Source organism: Cryptomeria japonica, chromosome 2, assembly GCF_030272615.1.
Source record: "Cryptomeria japonica chromosome 2, Sugi_1.0, whole genome shotgun sequence".
Lineage (NCBI taxonomy): Eukaryota > Viridiplantae > Streptophyta > Pinopsida > Cupressales > Cupressaceae > Cryptomeria > Cryptomeria japonica.
Window position 1 is genome coordinate 165,383,828 of NC_081406.1, and position 25,512 is coordinate 165,409,339.

A 25,512-nucleotide genomic window follows, 5' to 3' on the forward strand; every position below is an offset into this window, starting at 1 on the left:
CTTACATACCAAGCTCTAGGTGCCTGTTTCAATCCATATAAAGCTTTCCTTAACGTGCAAACCATGTTTTTATCATCTGAAAGTGAAAAACAATTAGGTTTCTCAATATAAACTTCCTCATCAAGATCCCCATTCAAAAAGGCACACTTAACATCCATTTGATAAACCTCGTAGTTATTATGTGCAGCATAGGCAAGAAATAATCTTACAGCTTCAATCCTGGCTCTAGGTGCAAAAGTTTCACCATAATCAATTCCTTCCTTCTGAGAATATCCTTTACAAACCAATCTAGCTTTATTCCTTACAACATGACCATCTTCATTCAATTTATTCCTAAAACCCCATTTAGTTCCAAAAACATTCTTATTTTTTGGCTAGAGAACTAAAGTCCATGTGCTATTCTTCTCAAACTGATCTAATTCTTCTTCCATAGATTTCAACCAACATTCATCTTTAAATACTTCAATTACTAATACCAGTTCAACTTGAGAGATTAAACATACCTCATTAGTTGTCAGTCTTCTTCTTGTCATCACTCCATTGTTCTTATCCCCAATGATCTGATCTTCTAAATGATTCAAGCTCACATACCTAGGATTCTTTTGACTCTTTGTTCCTCTTCTCAATTCTTTAGTTACTGTTGAATTTTCTGATACTGCCAAAGTAACTTGTTCAACATTATGTTCTGGTAAAGGTGTTACCCATTCAGTTATGATCATTTCCACTATCGGTTCTTGTTCATAAACTCTAATTTGACTTCTATTCAACTCATCCACTTTGACATTAGCACTCTCCACAATTCTCTTCAATATCTTGTTATAACATCTATATGCTTTGCTTTCATTAGAATAACCAAGAAATATGTCTTCATCACATCTAGGACCAAATTTTCCAATGATATCATCTCTCCTGATATAACATTTACTACCAAAGATTCTGAAATGCTTAACTGTAGGTGTATTGCCAAACCATAATTCATAAGGTCTCCTACCAGTTTCTCCTTTGATATGTACTCTATTGAATGTATAGATTGTTGTGCTCACTGCTTCTCTCTAGTAGATATGAGTTAGACTAGCTTACATCATCATTGTTCTAGCAGCATCCAAGATAGTTTTGTTCTTCCTTTCCACAACTCCATTTTGCTAAGGTGTCCGAGGAGCAGAAAATTGTCTCCTAATACCATGCTTCTCACAAAATTTATTAAATTCACCGGATGTGAATTCTCCACCATGATCTGACTTCAAACATTCAATCTTCAATTCTGTCTTAGTTTCCACTTTAGCCTTAAAGATTTTAGACTTTTCAAAAGCCTCAGATTTCTCCCTTAGAAAATTAACTCACATTAATTTAGAATAATCATCAATGATTAGCATAAAATATCTATCATCTTAGAAAATTTTAACTCTAGCAAGGCCACACAAATCAGTATGAATAAGATCAAGAACATTATTAGATTTATCTTGTATACTCCTAAAATAGGTTCTGACCTATTTTACCATTTGACATTCTTTACATACTGGATTATAGGGCTTCACAATCTTAGGTATATCTGTAACTGCCTTAGTTGAACTGATCTTAACCATGCAATCAAAATTCACATGACATAGCCTTTTATGCCATAGCCAACTCTCATCAATTTGTGCAATCAAACATGTCTTCTCACCAGAATTCAAATGAAATATATTACCTTTTGTTTGTGTACCAGTTGCAATCTCCAAACCAGATCTATTAATGATTTTGTATTTTCCATCCTTGAACTATAATTGAAATCTCTTATCCACCAATTGTCCTACACTCAAAATATTATGCCTCAAACCTTCAACATAATAAACATTATCAGTATTGTGCTTACCATCCAATGATATAGTTATTTTTCCTTGATCATGCATGCTTTGTCATCTCCAAATCTAACCAAACGACAATCAAATTATTGCAAAGATAGAAACTTCCTTTTATCCCAGTCATATGATGTGAACATCCACTATCAATTACCCATTCACCCTTATCTTCAATTTTAGCAGCAAGTACCTTCTTTTAGGTACATTCTCTTCCTGCACCGGAACATCTTCCTTGATAGCCAAGAACACCCATTCCTTCCCATTGTTAGAACTACTAGCAAAGTTAGGTGTTGGTTCAGGATCATAATCAGTCACACCTTCCTCATCCGCTATGTACCATGATTTATCTCTTTTTTTCATGTACTTATACTTGTTCTGATATCTAGGGTTAGGCTTAAAAGATCTTCTAGCTCTCTCTTCAAATCTTGAATTCCTTTCAGGACATCTAGATGCAAAATGACCTTCCTTATTACATGCAAAACATTTAAAACATGTTTTTCCTTCATACTTACTTCCTACCAGTCCTTTAGGTACTCTTCTAGCAAATAGGGCTTCAAGTTTCTTAAATTCATCATATTCTCTCTTCATATCATCCAATTCCTTTGCATATGGAGATTTCCAGTCTTGCTTGCCTATTGATGATGTAGATGCATGAAAAGCAAGTTCAGACTTTACAGCTCCAAAAGGTCCAAATTCTTCAAGCTCAAAAGCAGACAATTTCCCAACCAAGGTATCTATGTTGACATAAGTATTAGCCATTGTTCTCCATTCATTAATTGCAGTAGCCTTCATCTTGTAAGCCGGTGGTAAAGATCTCACAACTTTAAAAACTATTTCATCTTCACTCAAAGTTCCACCACAACATTGAATTCCCATAACAATCTCATTTACCCTTTCCATGAATGTAGTAATCCTTTCATCTTCAAGTTTTCATATCTCACTCGGTAAGCATCAAGATTAGAAATATTCATAGTAGGGTCACCTTCATTAAGAGTCTCCAACTTATCTCATATAGCCTTTGCAGATGATTTGTCAGCTAATCCCATTATTTGTTCATCAAAAAGTGTACACAAGAAGGCTTCTCTTGATCTAGAATCATTCTCAAGCTCCTTATCCAATTTTGCTAGAGGAGGATTTCCAGATGTTGGATTATAAGGTGTAACACCATTCTCTATGATCTCCCAAATCTCTTTGCCAAGACATCTCAAATGAGTCTCCATCTTAATCTTTCATACTCTATAATTTGTTCCATCAAGCCTAGGAATATCTCTCTGAAAGATAGCAGCAGATGAACTTGAACTGTTAGTCACCATAGGATCTTCCTCAAGCAGTTAAGCTTCTGTAGAGAGGACCAAAGCTCTGATATCAATTGTTAGATAGTTCAAATAATTGGAAGACAACTGAGAGATTGGGGGGGTGAATAAGTTGTCTCAGATTACCGAAACCTTAAGCAATTAAAACTTTAATACCGAAACCCAAAAGATCAATATCAGAATAGCAGATAAATTGATTAAGCATAAACAATAATTAGAGAATAAATACCATCCACATGACACCAATATTTATATGTGGAAAACCCAGTAAAGGGAAAAACCATGATGGCAAGCCTACCCACAATCAAATAATACTTCTGCAGTAAATATGTGAATTACAATTGAGGGGTCTACACTTGCAGGAAGGCCAACAATGTAGAGTGCACCACTGATCACAAAAGGATAAGGCCATCATAGTCCTTCACCACAGCCCACTCATGTCAATGTAGAGTAGGATCAGTCTATGCATCAGAATGAGCAGTACGCAGCAGAGCAGGTTCCCGAAAGGGAAGAGCTGAGGCAAATGTTCCACGAGTTGTTAGCCAGACTAGGCCCTACACCTAAGGCTGAATAGCCTAGCCATGCTCAGATGGGAGTCTCACTAGCAGAATCTTCAGGAGAGGGAGAGAGAGAGGTCTCCCAGGAGGAGAGAGGTCCCAGTGGACCATGATTCAGTTACTTTAAGGCACATGAGAGATTTGATGAGATCCCATCCTTCTTCCTTTGACGGTTTAGGAACCAGTCTTGAGGCAGAGACTTGGTTGATTAGTTTGGATGGCTATTTTGCCATGCATCCGTATGGCAATAACACCAAGGTGAGATGCACCATCAGGCGTCTCAAGAGGTTCACTTCTTTTTGGTGGCGGCTGGAGGAAGAGAGGATCATTTTAAACATTAACATCGTGTCTTGGGAGATTTTCTAAGAGAGATTTAGAGCACACTTTCTCTTAGATCAGTGGAGACAGTCTCAGGAAGATGAGTTTTATGCATTACACCAGTTTGGCATGTCTGTGGATCAATTTGAGCATAGGTTTTATAGCTCAAATAGTATGCTGGTATGTAAGGTCCCAGAGACAACTAAGAAGGCGGGGGGTGAATCAGATTTCCAATAAATTCAACCAAAATTAACTTAACCAAAACTTAATGCTTAATACCAGTAAACCAAACTTTATGCTGGTAGACAGTTTTATTAATTAATTGCAGTATCGGTAAAGATTAATGCATGAAACAAAAAGATAATAACATCCACTACACGTAACACAAATATTTGTGCGTGGAAACCATGTAAGGGGAAAAACCACGGTGGGAAGCCTTACCCACAATCAAATGATACTATTGCAGATAGTATGTGTGTACAATGTGGATTCTATACATGCAGAAAGGCTAGCTGCCTAGAGCTCACTTCTCAATCACAAAATGAGAGTCACACTGACTACAATTGGATGGTTAAATTCAATGATAATGTACTGCATAAAAAGCATCTTCATGTGTTGGAATCAGTACTTGTTTAGTTCTGATTGCCTTCACAAAAACCTTCCTTCAACCTTCAAATGATGTTTGCGTGTATAGCTCTGCTTATTTTCACATATACCTCATTACAATTCCTTTTCCCAATTGCATATCAATCTCACAAATGAGATCTTACATTTATACCATAACCTAAGACCAATTGAATAGGTCGTCTCACTAAATTACAATAAAATCAATTACAAATAAATCAATATTTGATGCATGATTTCAACTCAAATACATTTACAATAATAATAAATCATCTCCATAACGTGCCATGCTGATCTAGAATAGATATGCCCGCTGGTGCATATCCTAGACCTATTTGCCAGTAACAGCAAATATACAAACCCGAATAAACAAATAACCAAATCGCCAAAACCAACTGATTGAATAATGTCTTCGACATAACCAAGTAGTCTCCAAGTCATTCCAAGTGTCGGTGAACAATATATTATGCAAGTGAACCAAATACCAGTGACTGTTATAAGTCTCTGACTTGCCGGTGAACATAACCAAAAATCTCCAAGTGTTGACAAGTCATGATAGGTGTTGACATCAATGACAAAACCATATCAACATATCCAAAATACCAACAATCTCCTCCTTTGGCATTGACTCCAATTTTCTCTCTGAGATATTCAAAAGTTTCCTTAGGCAAAGGCTTTGTAAAAATATCTGCAATCTGCTCTTTAGTATTCACATAAACCAATTTCACTTCTTTTTCTTCAACATTCTCTTTTAGAAAATTGAATTTGATAGAAACATGTTTAGTCTTAGAGTGAAATACCAGGTTCTTTGATATATCAATTGCTGTCGTATTATCACAGTAAATAGTTATAGGTTCCTTGCATTTTACCTTTATGTCCTTCAACATTTGTTTGATCCATAACACATGTGTATAGTTAGTTGTCGTTGCAACATATTCTGATTCTATTGTTGATAGACTTGTATCGCTCTATTTCTTGCTCAACCATGAAATTAGTCTGCTACCAAGAAAAAATGTTCCATCGGTGATGCTTTTCCTGTCATCTACATCTCCTTCCCAATTAGCATTTGTGTATGCACATTATTCAAAATTTTCATCTCTAGGAGACCATAAACCAAGATTTGTAGTGCTTTGTAGGTACCGGAAAATCCTTTTCACTACTGATTCATGATTTTCTTTAAGATTACTCTAAAATCTTGAAACAATACATACTGCATTCATAATATCAGGTCTTGTTTGTGTCAAATACAGTAAACCTCCTATCATAGACTTGTATCTAGTCAGATTGATAGGTGTTGATTCATCCTTCAAAGACAATTTATCAATTGTATTCATAGGTGTGCTTACCGGTTTACAATTTTCCATGCCAAATTTCTTTAGTAATTCCTTCAAGTACTTAGATTGACATAGGAATATACCTTTATTAGTCTATGAAATCTACAATCCTAAAAAGAATTTTATCTCTCCAATCATAGACATTTCAAATTCTTGCTGCATTTTGTTAGAAAAGTCTTTACACAATCCATCTTCTCCTCCAAAGATTATATCATCAACAAAAAATTCAATAACCAAGATGCCATCATTAGTCACTTTGTAGTATAGATTGTTATCAGCATTACCTTTAGTGTATCCAAGCTTCAAAAGATATTTGTCCAATATAGCATACCAAGCTCTAGGAGCTTGTTTCAATCCATATAAAGCTTTCCTTAACCTGCAAACCATGTCTTTGTTACCTGTCAAAGAAAATCCATCAGGTTGTTCAATATAAACTCCTTCAAGATCTCCATTTAGAAATGCACATTTAACATCCATTTGATATACTTTGTAGTTCTTGTGTGCTGCAAAAGCCAATAAAAGTCTGACTGCCTCAATTCTAGCTACCGGTGCAAAGGTTTCATTGTAATCAATTCCTTCTTTCTGTGAATATCCCTTACACACTAATCTTGTTTTGTTTCTTATTACCTTACCATCTTCATTAAGTTTATTTCTGAAAACCCATTTAGTTCCAATTACATTTTTGTCTTTAGGTTGGGGAACTAATGACCAAGTGTTATTCCTTTCAATTTGTTCCAATTCATCTTCCATAGCTTTAATCCAATATTTATCTTCACATGCCTCATTAATTGATGTAGGTTCAATTTGAGAAATAAGACATACCTCTTCATTTTCCAATCTTCCTCGAGTGATAACTCCTTGAAATTTGTTTCCAATTATCTGATCTTCAGAATGATTCAGTCTTACATACTGGGGTATTTTTACTTGTTGTTGTTCTTCAGTAACTATTGAATCTCCAAATGATGCCGGTGTAACTGGATCACCATTTTGTACTAGTGTATTCATAGTAAGTTCATTTGTGATTATCTCTATTGCCGATTCAGAGTCTGTGTACCTTGAATTTCCTCTAAATTGTTCATCAATCCTCACATTTGCATTCTCAACAATTTTCTGCAATCTCTTGTTAAAACATCTATATGCCTTACTCTTAGATGAATAACCAAGAAATATTCCTTCATCACTTCTAGGATCAAATTTGCCAATATATTCATCTCTTTTAATATAGCATTTCCTTCCAAATATTCTGAAATATTTAAGAGTAGGAGTATTACCAAACCATAGTTCATGAGGGGTCTTACCAATTTTACCTCTGATGTGAACTCTGTTGAATGTATAAAATGTTGTATTGACTGCTTCTCTCTAGTATATATGAGGTAGATTTGCTTCTGATATCATACTTCTGGCACCATCCAAGATAGTTCTATTTTTCCTTTCCACAACTCCATTCTGCTGGGGTGTTCGGGGTGCTAATAACTGTCTTCTGATCCCATTCACTTCACATAATGTATTAAATTCCTTAGATGTGAATTCACCTCCTTGATCTAATCTCAAACATTTGATTTTCTTGCCGGTTTCATTTTCTACCATCACCTTGAATAGTTTGAATTTCCCAAATGCTTCAGATTTTTCCCTGAGAAAGGTAACCCAACACATTCTAGAATAGTCATCAATGATTAGCATAAAATACCTATCTCCTTGTATACTTCTAGTTCTTGCTAGACCACATAAATCAGTATGAATTAAATCAAGAACATAGCTAGACTTCTCTGGAATACTCTTGAAATTTGCTCCAACTTGCTTTCCAAATTGAAATTCCTTACATATCGGATTGTGAGGTTTAACAATCTTAGGTAAATCTCTTACTACCTTAGTTGTACTGATTTTCACAATGCAATCAAAATTTACATGACAAAGTCTCTTATGCCATAACCAACTTTCATCAATATGAGCAATCAAACATGATTTCTCATTGTTGTTCAAATGAAAGATATTACCTCTAGTCTGATTACCAGTTGCAATTTCCAAACCAATTTTGTTAAAGATTTTGCATTTACCATTCTTGAATTGTAACTGAAATCCTTTCTCAACTAATTGACCAACACTCAAAAGATTATGCTTCAAACCTTCAACATAGTAAACATTATTAGTACTGTGTTTACCAGCAAAAGATATGGTTCCTTTTCCTTTGATCAAACAAGCTTTATCATCTCCAAATCTTACTAGACCTCCATTGTATTCTTGAAAGGTTAAGAATTTACTCTTATCACTAGTCATGTGATGTGAACATCCTGAATCAATAATCCATTCATCCTTACCTTCAACTTTAGCTGTCAGGACCTGCTCTACCAATTGAACAATAGGTGTTGGTTGATCTTCTATTATAGCAACAAAAGCCCATCCATTGTCTATCTGATCCTCATCAGAATCATCAGTAACTCCTTCATCAGCATAATAACAAGATTTGTCTCTATTCTTCTTAAACTTGTATTTCTGATAGTCAAGGTTAGGCTTATATGTTCTTTTAGCTTCTTCTCTTAATCTTACATGTCTATCAGGACATCTAGAAGCCATATGACCAATCGTATCGCAGTTAAAACATTTAAAGGCTTCTTTACCGTCATACTTACTTCCAATTGGACCTTTAGGCATTTTCCTTACAAATAGTGCTTCAAGTTCTTCAACTTCTTCATTTTCTCTCTTGCTTTCTTCAAGTTCTCTTGCATAGAAGGCTTTCCAATAAGATTTATCAAACAATGATGATGATGGTGCAGATGATGATGATGCCATGAAAGCTAGATCTATGTTAATAGTAGTAACAGGACAAAATTCCTCAGGCTCAAAAGCTGAAATTTTTCCAACCAAATTGTCTCTAGATACTGATGCATTAGGCACTGTTCTTAATTTATTTATAGCAATAACTTTCATTTTATATCATCTTCACTTAAGGTTCATCCACAACATTGTATACCCAAAACAATTTCATTTACTTTTTCCATAAAAGCAAAAATTCTTTCTTCTTCTTCCATTTTTAGAATTTCATATCTGACCTAGAAGCATTCAAGTTTCACAATTTAGACTACGAAATCTCCTTCATTCAATGTTTCCAGTTTGTCCCAAATAGGTTTAGCAGTAGATTTGTCTAACAATCCCATGACTTGTTGATCTGATAATGCGCTCAAAAGTGCTTCTCTTTCTTTGCAATCATTTTCCTCATATTTAGCCAAGTTAGGTGGAGTAGGTTGACCTTGACTAGGAGCAGTATAGCCATTCTTTGTAACATCCCATATGTCCTTTCCAATACAATTCAATTGTGTCTCCATCTTGATCTTCCATATGCCATAGTTAGTTCCATCTAGTTTTGGATTGTCCTTCCTAAAATTGTTAGAAGACATTGGATCTCCTCAAGTTATTAAACTTCTGCAAAATAGGACTAGGCTTTGATACCAATTGTTAGGTCCCAGAGACAACTGAGAGGGGGGGATGAATCAGTTGTCCAATAAATTCAACCAAAATTAACTTAACCAAAACTTAATGCTTAATACCGGTAAACCAAAATTTATGCCGGTAGATAGTTTTATCAGTTAATTGTAGTACCGGTAAAGATTAATGCATGAAACAGAAAGACAATAACATCCACTACACATAACACAAATATTTGTACTTGGAAACCCTATAAGGGGAAAAACCATGGTGGGAAGCCTTACCCACAATCAAATGATACTACTGCAGATAGTATGTGTGTACAATATGGATTCTGCACATGCAGAATGGCCAGCTGCCTAGAGCTCACTGCTCAATCACAAAATGAGAGTCACACTGACTACAATTGGATGGTTAAATCCAATGATAATGTACTGCATAAAAAGCATCTTCATATGCTAGATTCAGTACCAGTTTAGTTTTGATTGCCTTCACAAAAACCTTCCTTCAACCTTCAAATGATGTATGTGTGTATAGCTCTGCTTATTTTTGCATATACCTTATTACAATTCCTTTTCCCAATCCCATATCAATCTCACAAATGAGATCTTACATTTATACCATAACCTAAGACCAATTGAATAGGTCGGCTCACTAAATTACAATAAAATCAATTACAAATAAATCAATATCCGATGCATGATGTCAGCTCAAATGCATTTACAATAATAATAAATCATCTCCATAATGTGTCGTTTTGATCTGGAATAGATATGCCTACCGGTGCATATCCTGGACCTATTTTTTGGTAACAACAAATATGCAAACCTAAATAAACAAATAACCAAATCACAAAAACCAAGTGATTGAATAATTTATTCGACATAACCAAGTAGTCTCCAAGTCATTCCAAGTGTTGTTGAACAATATAATATGCCAATGAACCAAATACTAGTGACTGTTCATAAGTCTCTGACTTGCCGGTGAACATAAACAGAAATCTCCAAGTGCTGATAAGTGTTGACAAGTGATGACAGGTATTGATATCAATGAAAAAACCATATCAACATATCCAAAATACCAATATGGTATTGGGAATGATGAGGCAATGTTAGTCCAGTACTTATTGAGAGGTATAAATGACCGCATCAGTGGAGGAGTAAGAGTCTTTGAGCCTGTTTCAATAGAGATAGTCATGGCGAAAGCCACGCTAGTAGAGAAGAATCTTGGCCGTTCTCATGGTGTGTGTCTGTAGATTCCATCATTCCCAGTTGTGAGTTGGACCTAGGACCCTTTGTTACTTTAGCTGACCTGCAAGTCATTCCTTTGGGGTCTTATGGAGTTGTGTTGCGGATGGATTGGTTATCATCTCATAGTGCTTGTGTAGACTATCATCAGAAGGTGGTGGAGTGTTTAGATGATCATGGCAGGAAAGTGGGGATCGTTGGGGTTCACAGATCGATATCCTTACGTATGATTTCCGCTATGCAACTTAAGTGGTGTATGCGTCGAGGGTGTCAGCTTTTTGCAGTTGCTCTTGAGGATGTGGATGAGGAAGATAGTTGAGAAATTGCTCTTGATGGTCACTTTATTCTTCAAGAATATGTTGATGTGTTTCCTTTGGATATTCTTGATATGCCCCCGAAGTGGGACATAGACTTTCACATTGACTTGGTTTCTGGTGCGGAACCTATTTCGAGACCACCATATCGGATGACTACTCTAGAGTTGAGTGAGTTGAAGCTGTAGATGGAAGAATTGATAGCCAAGGGGGTTCATTCGTCCTAGTATTTCTCCTTGGAGTGTGCTAGTTATCTTCGTTAAGAAGAAGGATGGTTCTCTTCAGTTATGACTTGATTATCGACAGTTGAATAAGGTAACCATCAGGAATCGATATCTATTACCTCGAATAGATGATCTTTTTTATCAGGTAAAGGGAGCCAAGGTGTTCTCTAAGATTGATTTGAAATATGGGTATCATCAGTTGCACATTCATGATGCAAATATTCATAGAATGGCTTTTCACACCCGTTATGGTCACTATGAGTTCACAGTGGTAACATTTGGGATGACGAACACGCCTTTTGTTTTCATGAGCCTCATGAATGGGGTTTTCCACACCTACCTTGATCATTTTGTCCTTGTGTTCTTGGATGAAATTTTGATTTATTCTAGATCTATGAAAGAGCATGATAGCCACTTGCGATAGGTATTGCAGTGCTTGAGGGAGAATCAGCTTTATGCCAACTTGGCGAAGTGTGATTTCTTCTAGTCAAAGGTGAACTATCTTGGTCATGTAGTTTCGGGAGAAGGTGTATCCGTGGATCCTTCAAAGATCCAAGCCATTGTAGATTGGCCAGCACCGACCAATTTTTCTGAGGTTTGGAGTTTTATGGTTTTGGTTGGATATTACCATCGCTTTGTTTAGTGTTTCCCAGATAGGTCACGAGATCACTTCTCTTCAGAGGAAAGCAAAAAAGTTTGTTTGGTCAAAGTAGTGCAAGTCATCTTTTCGTACCTTGAAGGAACTCCTTATTAGTGCTCCGATTTTGGCATTTCTTGATCCATCCAGAGATTTTATGGTTTGCACAGATGCCTCTTTAGAAGGTATAGGAGCAGTGCTCATACAGGATGGTTGTGTGGTAGCCTATGAGTCTCTCAAACTCAAGGACCATGAGCTTAACTATCCAGTTCATGACTTAGAGTTTGCAGTTGTAGTTCATGGTTTTGTTAGGTGGTGACATTTTCTGTTGGGGCATTGGTTTGAGCTACACAGTGATCACCATAGTTTGTAGTGTATTTTCATGCAGCTGAACTTGAATGCTCGACAGCAAAGATGGATGGAATTCCTCTATGAGTATGATTTTGAGGTTCGATATATTCAGGGGAAAGAGAATGTAGTGGCAGATGCTTTGAGTCGTAGGTGACATGAGGTTGTAGGATTGTCCCTTAGGGTGGACTTGAGAGATAGAATTCTTGGGATTCTTCCTCATGACACCTGGTATCAGGATGTTAGAGCCATGACGGAGACCGAAAGGCCATTAGAGGGTAGATATTCTGGATATAACCTTGAGGTAGATGGTTGTCTTCGACATCTTGGATGGATCTATGTACCTCCTTTGGATAGACTTCGTATTTTGATCATGACTAAGGTCCATCATCCATATTATTCAGCACACCCTGGTGTCAAGAAGATGTGCGCCGATCTTAGAAAGATATATCATTGGGCTGGTATGAAACATGACATTGCTGATTTTGTGTCAAAGTGTTTAGAATGTTAGTGGATAAAAGGGGAGCATCAGCACCCTATAGGGCTATTACAGCCTAATTTGATATTGGATTTGAAATGGGATATCATTTCCATGGATTTCATAGTGGGGTTGCCTGTTTCTTCACGTCATCATGATGCCATCCTGGTCATTGTTGATAGATTGATCAAAGTTGCTCATTTTGTTCCTATTTGATCTTTCTATATAGTAGTAGTGGTGGCATGAGTTTTCTTGGAGGATGTGGTGAGGTTGCATGGGATTCCTAGGCGGATCATTTCAGATAGAGATCTTGTCTTTACTTCAGCATTGTGGACCTCACTTCAGCATGCTTTGGGAACCTAGTTGAACTTCAATTCAACTTATCACCCAGAGACTGATGGTCAAACCGAGCATGTGAATCAAGTCTTGGAGGACATGCTTTGCATGTATGTTATGGACCAGCAGTCATGCTAGGAGGAATATATATGTCTTGTGGAGTTTTCTTATAACAATGGATATCATAGTTCCATAGGCATGTCTCTCTTCCAGGCATTGTATGGTCATCCTTGTCATACTCCTTTGAGTTGGGATCGGTTAGAGGATAGGGTGCATTTAGGACTAGATATGCTTCAAGAGATGGAGTAGTAGGTTGAGCAGATTCATGGGCATTTGGTAGCTGCTCAGGATAGGTAGAAGAAGTATGTCGATGCTCATAGAGTGGATCATCAGTTTTCTGTAGGCGACCATGTGTTCTTGAGAGTGCATCTACGAAAGATTCTGACCCGTTATGGAAAGGGGCTTAAGTTGGCACCTCGTTTTGTTGGCCCTTTTGAGATCCTTGAGATGATAGGACCTATTGCCTACCATCTTGCCTTGCCGCCAAGCCTATCCTGCATCCACATGTTTTTCATGTTTATGTTCTTAGACCTTATCATCCTGATGTGACCCATGTTCTTGATTGCAACGCTTTGCAGGTCGAGGATGAACAACTTTCCATGGAGCTTGTGCGAACTCTTTAGCATCAAGATTTGACCCTCATGGGTCATACCATCGACCAGGTAAGGGTCCTATGGGACCCAAATGATGAGACCTCGGCGACATGGGAGGATGCAACAGAGATGAGAGAGATTTATTTTTATCTATTTTAGGATTCCAAGATTAAGCCTAGTTTTGGGGGGGGAGAATGTAGTGCCCCTTTCTTGATGAGACTTTTAGACTCATGTTTGACTTTTGTTGGCTTTTTCAGTGGATATATTATTGTGATATTTTACTTAGACATTATGCAGTATGGTGTTATGCTTTAATTTGATTAGTAGTATATGTTTTTCATTCAGTATTTCCTTATTGATGTTAAATTTTATTTTATTGGATTACTGTCATGGACTGACATATTTACTTTATACGTGCAATGAGTTATATTCATGTTTCATGTTTGTAAGTGTATGGGGTGTGAGGGGATGATTTTCCTTCACTCACTCTGATGAGACAAGGAACATAATGATTCTCCTTCATCGATGTGTGTGTCGTTTCTTTTATATGTCTACATGTACGTGTAGTTCTTTGATGCAAGGCATTGCAGGTACAAGTACTGGGCAAGTACGGGGTATCGACTCCACCTGGTTTCACAGGTCTGAGCGTACCTTATTTGTCTAATGGGAGTGGTGGAGATAGTTGTTAGACCCTAAAATTGACCTACAGTTACACTCCTATGAGTGTCATTAGTCGGTCGTCAATTCCCGTTTGATCGGTATCCAAGCCTTGGATCTTTGGTATTTTCATTTTGTGATTCATCATGTGGTTATTTCTCATTTTGCGTGCTTCTAGTTAGTAAGAAAAGTTAGTTTGAGTGAATAGTGTTATTTCATATTGGTCTATTTAAATTACTTTAAGGCAGTTGTTATTGTTTCATTTGGTATTTGGATGAGTTATTTTTAAGCCAATGGCCTTTTAGTGGGTGCTTTTGCCCGCAAAAGTGTAAGACAATCTAGCCAAATAATTTCCGATGACCGGTCATTTTTCTTGGCAAACATTTAGGTGGATTTTAATTGCTTTCTTTGAAAATCATGCCCATATTGTGGCTAGTTCTCCGTCGGTTATCTGCACTCCACATTTTTATCGGCGAAGATGCTTGACATAGCTAAGCTTCCGGTGGATTTAGCTGCCTTGCAAAAGGTCGTGCAATACATCATGTGAAGTCTTTGATAATGTAAACATGCATCTGGTTGCTTCTTAAGTCGGAATGCTACCTAGAAATTTGTGAATGTTGTGGGTAGCAGCGAAAGCTTGTAGAGTTGAAGTCCGTTCATTGTGGTTTCATATAACAAATGATCGCATCCATAATGAAATCCCCTGCCAGAGCCGCCCATGGATGGCAACTCCATTATCCTTGAGTATGGTCTCTCCAACCATTGTCGCCGCCCTCCATTTTCCTAGTCGCTTCCATGTGCCTGTAAGCAGCAAAGATCAAAGGTTATGCACAAAATGGATTGGTTGGAAAGGTGGTAGAGACTTTCAAGGAAACGCAATTGGTAGGGTAAAGCCAAATTCCACAACCAAAATGGGAGCTTTGGAACAGGGTATGGATATGCATCAAAGAAAAACAGAAGGAGGGCTTTTGTCAGATATTATAGTTGGGAATGCTCTGGTAGACATGTCTGCAAAATATGGAATCATCAACAAGGCACGCAAACTGTTTGACAAAATGCCTTAAAGAAATGTGGTCTCGTGGAATGCCATGATCGCATGATATGCACATTATGGATTCGTTGAAAAGACTTTAGAAACTTTGAAGAAAATGCAATTGGCAAGGGTAAATACGAATTGGAAGGGGATTTCTTTCGATAGATCTGCAATTTATAGAATATATGCTTTGCTTCACAATAAAGTTAGAAATCGTGCATTGACAAGCAAAGGGTGTGGTAGAGGCAAGGGCATAGCTAGATTTATCCCATTTCTGGGTGCATACAGGTGCAAAAGCAATCATCATTATTGGACTCCCGCAAAGTTTGTTCACAAATTAATACAAGAGAGGTATTATCAAGACCCCTTGAAGATTTTGGTTAGCTTCATGCTTCTCAACAAAAGCGGTGGAGGCTAGGTATGCACTACCTTACACATCTATTTTCTCTTCACATCTTCCATAGGTTTTCAGTAAAGGGATTTTAGTTATTTTTCTTTTTCAATGACTCACAGTAAACTTTACATGAGTTAGTAAGGGGATTAAAAATTTAAGACAAACGGAGCCATATACCCCCTCAGATATTCCATAAATGATCAGAACTTGAGAGATGAGAAAATTCCTATTCCTTTTACTTTAGTTTTAGCAAAACCAAAAAGAAACATTATCTTTATCTTTTATTGATAAAAGAACTCAAGCAATATAACATTTTTTTTCTCAGAGTGAAAATTACATTTTTTCCTTTAGAGTAGAGGTTATCGAACTTCCTTTAAAATATTATATTTCTAGTCAAAGTGTAAAATCTGGGTTTGATCTTTCTATGCTAATTCAAGTATACCTGGGCTCTGAAAATTAGAATTAGTCTTCTACTTGTGTTGATATTAAGTCAATTTTAGTTTTTATAAACATTCTCCAAGATGCCATGGAGCTTCCCCTTAGGAAACTAAGGGGAATGCAGCTTCAACCAAGCTCATCTGACAAAGTAGTGAAATTTTATCCTTTTTGAATGCTAAAAGAGGTGTCATAGCATATGTTTTACTTTGTTTAAGAGATTTAATGGTAGCTCGTAATGAACTATGACTTTGTAGGTAATACCTTGATAGTTTTTTCTTTTGCTTGTTGAAGATTAGACTATGTGTCAAGTGTCTATAGAAAATGAATAGTTGAGGAAATTTCATAATGAGCTGCACATATGGATGCTATGACTGTTACTCTTGGATGTCATCAACTTCTTTAATGGGGATTGATCATCACTATCCGATAGTTTAGAGGAAGAACCAAAACAGAAAATGCAAAAGCATAGATTGCATGCTAATTATTTTGGAGTTCATAATTTTGATATAGGGTCTTTGGTATTACATGTTCATAAATTTTTTTTCAAGCATTTGATTCTATATTTTTTACAATTATGTGGATTTTTAAAGGGTGAGCAAATATGATAGAGAGCTTTTAAAAACACTTATATATGATGTTATAGAGATGAAAAAATATATTATTTTAATCTAGAAGTCTTTTAGAATAGGTATTATTACTAATCAAATCTTAAATTAATTCATTAATTGACTTCAAATTTAATTAAAAGATAGCATGATTGTTGATATAAAAATGAACACATCATTTTAAAAGAACATTGTCCTTTATTCAATAACATGTTCACTCACAAATATCAACAATTTCTATCAATACAAATCATGCATATCATGAATAGATAGAATGAATCAATAAAAGTTTATTTACCTCTTAAAGATCTATATCTTAGATTTTTTCACAATGGTGATAAAATTATATTGGAATGTGAAGCATTACTCAAGCAAAAACCCCAATAGTAATAATTACAAGAACTTGAAATGAAATAGATTATGAGCAGAAGAATTTACATTGCATGAAGATTATTAAATGCATAAGAGCAAGGGGAAACTACAATATATCATTCCAGGAGTTCATATTTTTGGCTGTTTCTAATGATATAATACCTTTACAATCAGACCTATCGGCCTCCTATTGCAGGCACTCCCCCTACAACTGCTAGTTTAAACAGGTTGGGAAGTTGTGTTAGGTTATGTATTTTTAATTTTAACTTGATAATTGTTTCTCTAAATTTATATTTGAAGTATGGATTTGATCAATACAATCATTTTTAAGAAGAAAATCACATCTCAAAAATTTAACTTGTGTTAGGATTAGAAGAATATTAAAAATTATCTTTTACTTCTCACTCTAGACTACATATAAATGATCTATTTTGGTTTAAAAAGATTGCATATAATACCCAATATAATAAACTTTAATATATTAGATTGTAATATGAATTTTGAATGAACTAGATAAGGGTTTCTCCATAATATTAAGGGTAACATTTTTATTACTCGTATTTTATATCTATATATTAGTCATTTCACAATTATATTTGTCATTAGGATGTTTATGTCATTGATGATTTTTACCTTGAAAAGTATAATTTCTTCAAAACCTTTTGTAAATTAATGAATCCATTTCTTACAATATGACTTATTTTCTAAATTTTATCAAGGTCAACTAACAAGAAAAAGGATATCTACAACTTATAAGGGTAAAATGTATATGCATTAATCTTATAAAAAGTATTATAATGACTAATGTCTTGAAACCTTAAGATTTTTTTTCCTATATTTTATATATTGATTTCATTTCTACTAAATACAAAATTGATTTTCATGCTCAATCAAGTTAACAACAAAATATAAAATATGTGAACATCTATGAAATGGTATTCTCTTAGATAAAAGTAAATGATAAAGTTAAATAAAAATAAAAAGATTAACAAATCCAATTGCCATATAAGCTATGAAAGATATGTTGATCATTATTGTAATACAATTATAATAACAATAATTATTAGATTAATGTTTACTATATATATTTATGTATTCTATTATTAATTTTGTTAATAGTGATATTAACAACAATCTTATCATATAGATAGATGCTTATTTTGAAAGGGATAGAAAAACTCTTACACATTGTTAATTGTACTCAACAATTTTTGCAATTTTCCGGTTAAGTTGTTGCTTCCAAGGAATCTAAAATTTCAACATGAAAAACAACTTTACATTAGAAACAAACATTCAACTAGTAAAACTTATTAATGGATAAAATTCAGCACATTTCTTCTAAATAAACATTTTAGAAAAAAGAAGAAAAGATTTTATAATATTATGGAGAAATAATTTGTATAATATTTGTGACAAAGGGTCTAGATAGTTTAGGGAAGTACTAACTAAGCACTACTTCAATGAAGATGTAAACTTATTTTAAGTTGAGATCATGAATAATTCTAGTAAAAGTTTAATGGTGAATTGATGAATTTTTAAACGATTATTAATTTCATAATAAATCAAATTTTTAAATATATCATAAATAATATGTTTAAGATAAGAAAAATGGTGGTTTGTTAATTTTATTTTGTATTATTTAAATTATATAATAATGTAATAGAAATTATATCATTCTTATTTTAAATTTATTAAATATAAGCTATAGCTTTATAAGGATGTATGCGGCTTTAAGTTTAGTTTGTAATGTTATAAGATTTATTTTTGTTATGTAATTTTGGAGATATCTTCATTATCATTTATCTCAATAGTTTTCTATGTAATTCATTTTGTGTTTGATTTTATAGATTTAAATATTTAAAGATAATGTTGGTATCAGATGTACGTATTAGATTAGAATTAATGTGTACACATTATATTAAATTCACTTAAGACTTAAACATAACCACATAGCTTATGTTTGGTATTTTCACTTAATAAAATGATTTCTAGTGGTCTCTTTGTGAGATAAATAAGTAAACTAATAGGGAAATAACTATTTAATTTCTTATTAAGTTTTCAAAAAATAAGAGAGAAATGTAGCATGGTAGACTAGATCATATGTATACCTCCTAGAGAAAGGTCTAATGAAAAACATGAGCTTGAAATACATCAAATATGTCTTCAAAATTTATTATATATTTCAAAAGTTTATGAAAATTAATTAACTAAAAAAATGAAGAAAATAGCCCAATACATATGTAAAAAAAAGTTATAAAATGAGAACATTAATAAACTAAAGGTAGAGGAATGATGTAATTGAAAATTGTTGGCAAAAAAGTAGCAAAGAAGGCACCGTCACAGTAGATCCTACCAGACTTCACCACAAAGTGCATGTGGAGTCCCAAACTGAAGAGATATCATGTAAACTAGGAGTAATATAAATAGGTCACGTCAAATTAGATAAATATTTGTATACCAAATGATATATTGTAACAAACAAAGGAGATTGAATATGTAATAGATAATATGTGAAAGAGATAAATAATAAGAATAGATATGTATGGTGTAATGACAATATATGTCAAGATATAAATATATAAGACATGTGTAAGGACCTATACAAATGCACATGAATGATATTTGGTAATACAAATATAATGGATATATGGATGTAGAAATGACCCAAATGACATTTGTGGTGCCTAACAACACTCCATAAACTTTTTTCCTTCTATGTATAATATTATTTTTAGTAAATTATTTTTCTCTTTAACACCTCTGCAAATGTTGTACAACCATATGATAAATTATAGGGGGAAATTGTTTTTTGCTTTTCTTTTTTTTAATTTAGCCAAATACATCAGATTTTATGTCAATATTAATTTCTTGGGCCTCCTGAATCTAATGGCGAGGTTCGTTTGTTAGACACAATGCACCACTGAGAGGGGGATGAATCAGTGGTTCTTAATCTTTTTCCCTTTAACTAGCTTATGTATGTATATCGGTTATGAGATCTAACACAATGGAGACATACCGGTTAGTGAGGAGACCATCTCAAAGATAATCACACACAAAGAGGCATCTCATAACACCAGGATGTACGAGGAAAACCTAAGATGGGAAAAACCTCGGTGAGCAATGTTGCTAGAGTCTATTGCTCCAATCCAGCCTCACAATAAAAAATGTTACAATATTTAGGGCACCAAACCAAGGAGAATCAACCCCTAATTTAAGGCACCAACCCAAGGAGCACCAACCCCTGATTTAGGGCACCAACCCCTGACTTGTTTATGGGCAACAACCCAAAGGAGCTACAACCCCTGCATCCAGCTACAACTCAGTGATCTTAAAGATAACATCAATTACAAAGGTAGTAATCTAGTTACATGTGAATCTTGTAACATCTTAGTACAAACTTCCCTATCGGTAAGGTATCTCCTCTACCTTACCAGTTCTCTGCTCACTCTAACTGAATCTTCACCAACTCAGCCACTATCTTGTTGGATCTTTACTTTCACTCACTGCTCTCTTCTTCTCACTATTGTTGCTTACCAGTTCACCTCTCTCTCAACCGGTTCTCACTTCCTTCAGCTGCTCTGCTACTCTCCACTAGTACTACACTCAGCCAGTTCTACGTCTACCTTCTCTGCAAAGCTCTTCTTCTTCCCTGTCGGTATGAACACTGTCGATTTTGCACTTCTATCGGTTGAACTCTTCAACCTAGTCCTCCCTCACACTCGGTCTTTTCTCTATCTTCTTGATGAGCACTTCACTGATCTGCATGCAGCAACACAATCTTCTTTGGTTCAGTAGCCCCTTTCAATCTCTTAGGCTTGCATATTTTATAACCCATACTTCCCACCAAAAACCAACTCAAACTTGGTGCCTTATGGTTTTCTCCACTGATCATGAGGCACATTGAATCCAATCAGACCTGATCAGATCACAACACTGAGATGACTGCCTACACATTTCTGCCAATATCGTGTCTTCCAAAACAAGTCTTCCTTCTTCAGCAACCTGCAATCAATCTGTTGGCTTTTCTTAGTCAATCACCATAAATGGCTCAGTTGTTTCCTTCACCTACTCCAATCTGCACAATCAATCTATCCTGGATCACGAGTTGCACAACTCTGCAACTCTACCTCAAGCTTTGCAATCACCATTAATGTCAGAACAATCACAACTACCTCACCGACTCGTGCATGTTTCATCAACCACTGCATGCAAGTTTGCCACTTCATCTTCACGTGGTATCGCTGTCGGTATCCACCTCATCACACTACTCTATCAGTTTAGCTTGGTCACCGACCACACACATAATTAGTACGCCCATACCAGTTCACTAACCCTACCAGCACTGACCACCTTGTCGGTTGTCCTTCTTGTCATGACCTTTTCTAATCTGTCGGTGTAACCCTTGTGTCTGCACTTCACCGTTATGTTAGTGTCTCACACTCTACCGGTTACCTCACCATGTCTGCACTGTGTTGAACTATCGGTGGAACACTCAAATCGGTCTTCAGATTTGTCAATCCAAAACATGCACATTCTCATCATGTAGGAGTCTTCTGCACCTGCACCTTGTCCATATTATCGGTGGGCTTTCATTCTGGTAACCACTCTTGATGACACAAGTCATCAACCTTCACCAGACTCTACCTTTATCAGGTGGTAAACTTATCTTCCTTATCTCTTCTCTGATGTTTCACCAGTTGGCATAGCATGTCAACTATCACCAATGGAGATTTTGGTAAGTGTGTCTGCTGGTGGGCGACATACTTTCCTTCTTGCTGGTGAGACACATTGATGACACCAAGTCATCACACTCCAACTAATCTGCATCAACCTTCCTTCAGCATCTCGGTATCACCATGTATATTCTTGCAGACTCATTAGCATCCTTCTTCATCAAACCAATTCTCTTTTCATCTAGTTTGTCAAGCCGACAAACACACCATCTCAACTCCTTATTCTTCCTTCACTGTCCCGGTAGAACACCTTGTTTTCACTTGTTTATCCGGTGTGTGTTTCTGATCTCATGCTCTGGAGGCTTCCTCATCTTCCACTTGTACAACGGGTCTCTGCATTCAATCACTTGTCTATCTTAGGGAATTATTCTGCCGGTACAAGTGAGACTTTACTGGGGGAAGGATACATCATCCATATGACATATGTCATCTTGCACACCAAGGGAGCATACTATGTCATCCTATCACCTATCCTGTGATAGCTTCTTCATCTGGTGGGAGTCCCGCTAGTTATTCTTACACTAGCAATCTGGTGGCCTGCTCACACTTCTCCCTTGGTGTTGATGTGAACCAAATAGCATTCTGCCACTTCAACACAATCAATGCCCATCATGTAATCTCTTTATCCCGGTTGTATGCAACACCATGTCAACAACCCTTTTTACAGAGTGGTCACATTACTACACATCAAACATATCAGTACGTGTCGGTTCTTTAATCTGCAATAAAATGGTCGCCAATGACAACACATCAACTCTTCTCCCATACTGGTCCATCTTCTATACTGGTTGACATCAAACTCTAATTCCAACAACCTCTTGTTCACTAGTTAACATCAATGTTAGTGATACCGGTAACATCCTATACTAGTTGACATCAATGATAATACAATGCCAAAATTGTTTTGGCGTATGAGGTAATTTGTAAAATTTCCTGACTAAAACCCTCATCATGAACACACAAAAGAGATATTTTTTCCAACAAAGATTCTTAAGCCCGGATTTATAAAAATTGACCACAAATCTAGAACCCCAAACCTGTAAATAATATCCTACATAAAACCCTCATACCTTGCCATGTCTTTATTCTTTCTTGTAAGCCCTAGATTCAACTTAACACCATATTTACTCCAGCAAGGGTTATACAACCACAACCATGACTGTGATATGAAAGCTTAGGAGGTTTTCGACTGCATAATGATAATTCTTACCTAACCCAAATAGAGAGATCAATGCAAACAAGTATTTCAAATCTATATGAAATATAATAGACAGCATATTATCAAAGAAAACAAAAGATATACCCTAGAAAAACCTTCAAGAGGGAATATCGCCAACATCCAAAACCTTATATCATTCATGTATAGTTCAACAATGAAACCATTACAATAAACCTTTAGAGTCTTGCATGAACACTTCTAAAAATACAAGCTCTTAACAAGCAGTCCATGTGAACAAGCATGTAACCACACATCTCATGTCATGCTTCAAACCCTCTCAAATGTTAAACAAGATATTCTCTCAACCTCTTGGCCAAAATGACCAACTAGCCAACCCTAGACAACTATCCTTATGCTTTCTTTTATAAAACAAGCTCATACAAAATCACCAAGTGGTATACATAGAACCATATGACTAATACCATGAGATTACAAAACCATTAACCACTCAGTTTATATTTGGTACTAAGTTTTTACTTTATTAAACGCATTTGCCTAATATTAAATTAAATGCTATTCTCATATTAGACCCCATATTGAATATTTCTTAATATTGCATCCAACACATAAATTGGCCCCAAGAACTTGAACTCCTAGTAATGTATGTATCTCTATGTCCCCTAGGTGCACAACACATAATAAATTAACATTATAAATATTATGCAAGGTGTACAACACTCCAATTCCTAATGTTGGTTGCATTCTTATGTTGGCCTCTCATGAGTAATTATTGATGAAAGGTGTAACCCATATATAAAGGTGACTCCCTCTCTCATTTGAAAGCCTAACAAAGAATTATACGCATTCTAATTATCTATTTATCACTGTAATGATCAAGAAATAAAACTCAATAGAGTTGAGAAGTCTAGGGACACTTTCAATCATGTTGTTACCTACAATTGAAGTAATTTTGTTTCCTATTGTGATTATTATCTTCAGAACTAACATTTGTAGCACTTCATCAGCACTTTCTATGGGATCCAAGCTAAGGCTTCACATATGTTTCATAATCATTATCATTTTAGCATTTATGATTTATTAATTTTTCTTTTCTCTTGAGGGAGCACACAATGATTTATCAGTCATCATTGTTGTTATGGAGGTAGAAACACCAACACATGGTTTGACTTAGGCAAACCCCTATATAGCACAACCATTTTCTCCCTCTTTTAATACATTCAAATTTGGAACTAGGGACTGAAAATGATCAAAAGATATAGATAGACTATGCAAACTAAGATAGTTTTTTTCATCCAAAGTTTGAGGTAAAACCATAGGACCTGGGCACCTAGTACTAGTGTCCTGCCAATTTTGGCTAACAATTTGCATGGTGGCAGCCTAGAAACCTCTTAAGATCATTCCTAATTCAATCCTCTACATCAAAGCACTCTAGGGCCGCAGTGCCCAATGCCCCTGTTTAGCATATTTTGCTCACATTTTCAATCACAGACTCTACTTAGCATCTCATTCCCAGATCTAGCTCTCTTTTGCACCTCTATTCTACATTTCTTGTATTCTAGTAAATTAGTTCATTTTGGATTTCTTCAACCTAGATCATTGTGTACTTCCAATTATCACATCAGACAACCACCCTCATAAATTGATTACGTGTGGATCAAAGTCCATTTAGATCTCCCTTAGAGGAGTGAATTCAAAACCATTTACACTTATTCTGATGATTTGTATGGAAAAGGAGATTGACTCTAAGTTGATGCACATATTAACCTAGGATCACTTTTTTTAGGATTTCATATTCAATCTTTCCATCAAATAAACCTTGAACTAAATGGGAATTTTCATAAGAATGATATTTTTGAAATAATATTAATATTAAATAAATAATTTTATTTATTAATACTAATACTATTATAGTAAAAAATAATTGAATGTTATTATATACTAATGTTAACTCTTATTTAAATTTATAAAAGAGAAGCGTAAATAAAATTAAAAAGAAACAAAATAAAACCCATATATATAATACCATTTAGTGATAGCTCAAAGTTCGTCCATTCCCTCACGTGTTTGACCTTCCATAAAATTTATGGAAGACTATCGTGGATAAAAACTAGAAATTTTATGAAACCCGGCTTAATTCCTATTACGTGTACTCGACTTGAAAGAATAAATAATTATTTTGGAAGATTCCTTTAAAAATTGTGATATATCTTTCATATATACTTTATTGAGTGGTGTTTATTTGACATCCTTAAAGATATTTAGAAACAAATAGCAATAATCATAGCACCCTTCCTAGTTTGTGGAGTTAGGAATGAACTAGATTATATAATACATTAAACTCTTACCACTTATTAATCTCAGGCTATTATATTGTATGGTGTTCTCAAAATCGCTTTGAGATTCTTTTTTTTCTAATATTTAATATTTATACTAATGAAGCAAAGTAATATAGTCTATAT

The 25,512-nt window shown here is 35.2% G+C and overlaps 1 protein-coding gene across 5 annotated transcripts in view; it reads right to left on the reverse strand.

Annotated features, from left to right (window-relative positions):
* The window catches only part of LOC131065977 (probable LRR receptor-like serine/threonine-protein kinase At1g53430), a 154,448-nt gene that overhangs the window by 61,728 nt on the left and 67,208 nt on the right, over window positions 1-25,512 (reverse strand). For all 5 annotated transcript variants that reach the window (XM_058000622.2, XM_058000621.2, XM_058000623.2 and 2 more), the window contains one exon: window positions 18,326-18,388. In XM_058000622.2, the coding sequence (XP_057856605.2) occupies window positions 18,326-18,388 (63 nt within the window). The remainder of the gene's footprint in view (window positions 1-18,325; window positions 18,389-25,512) is intronic.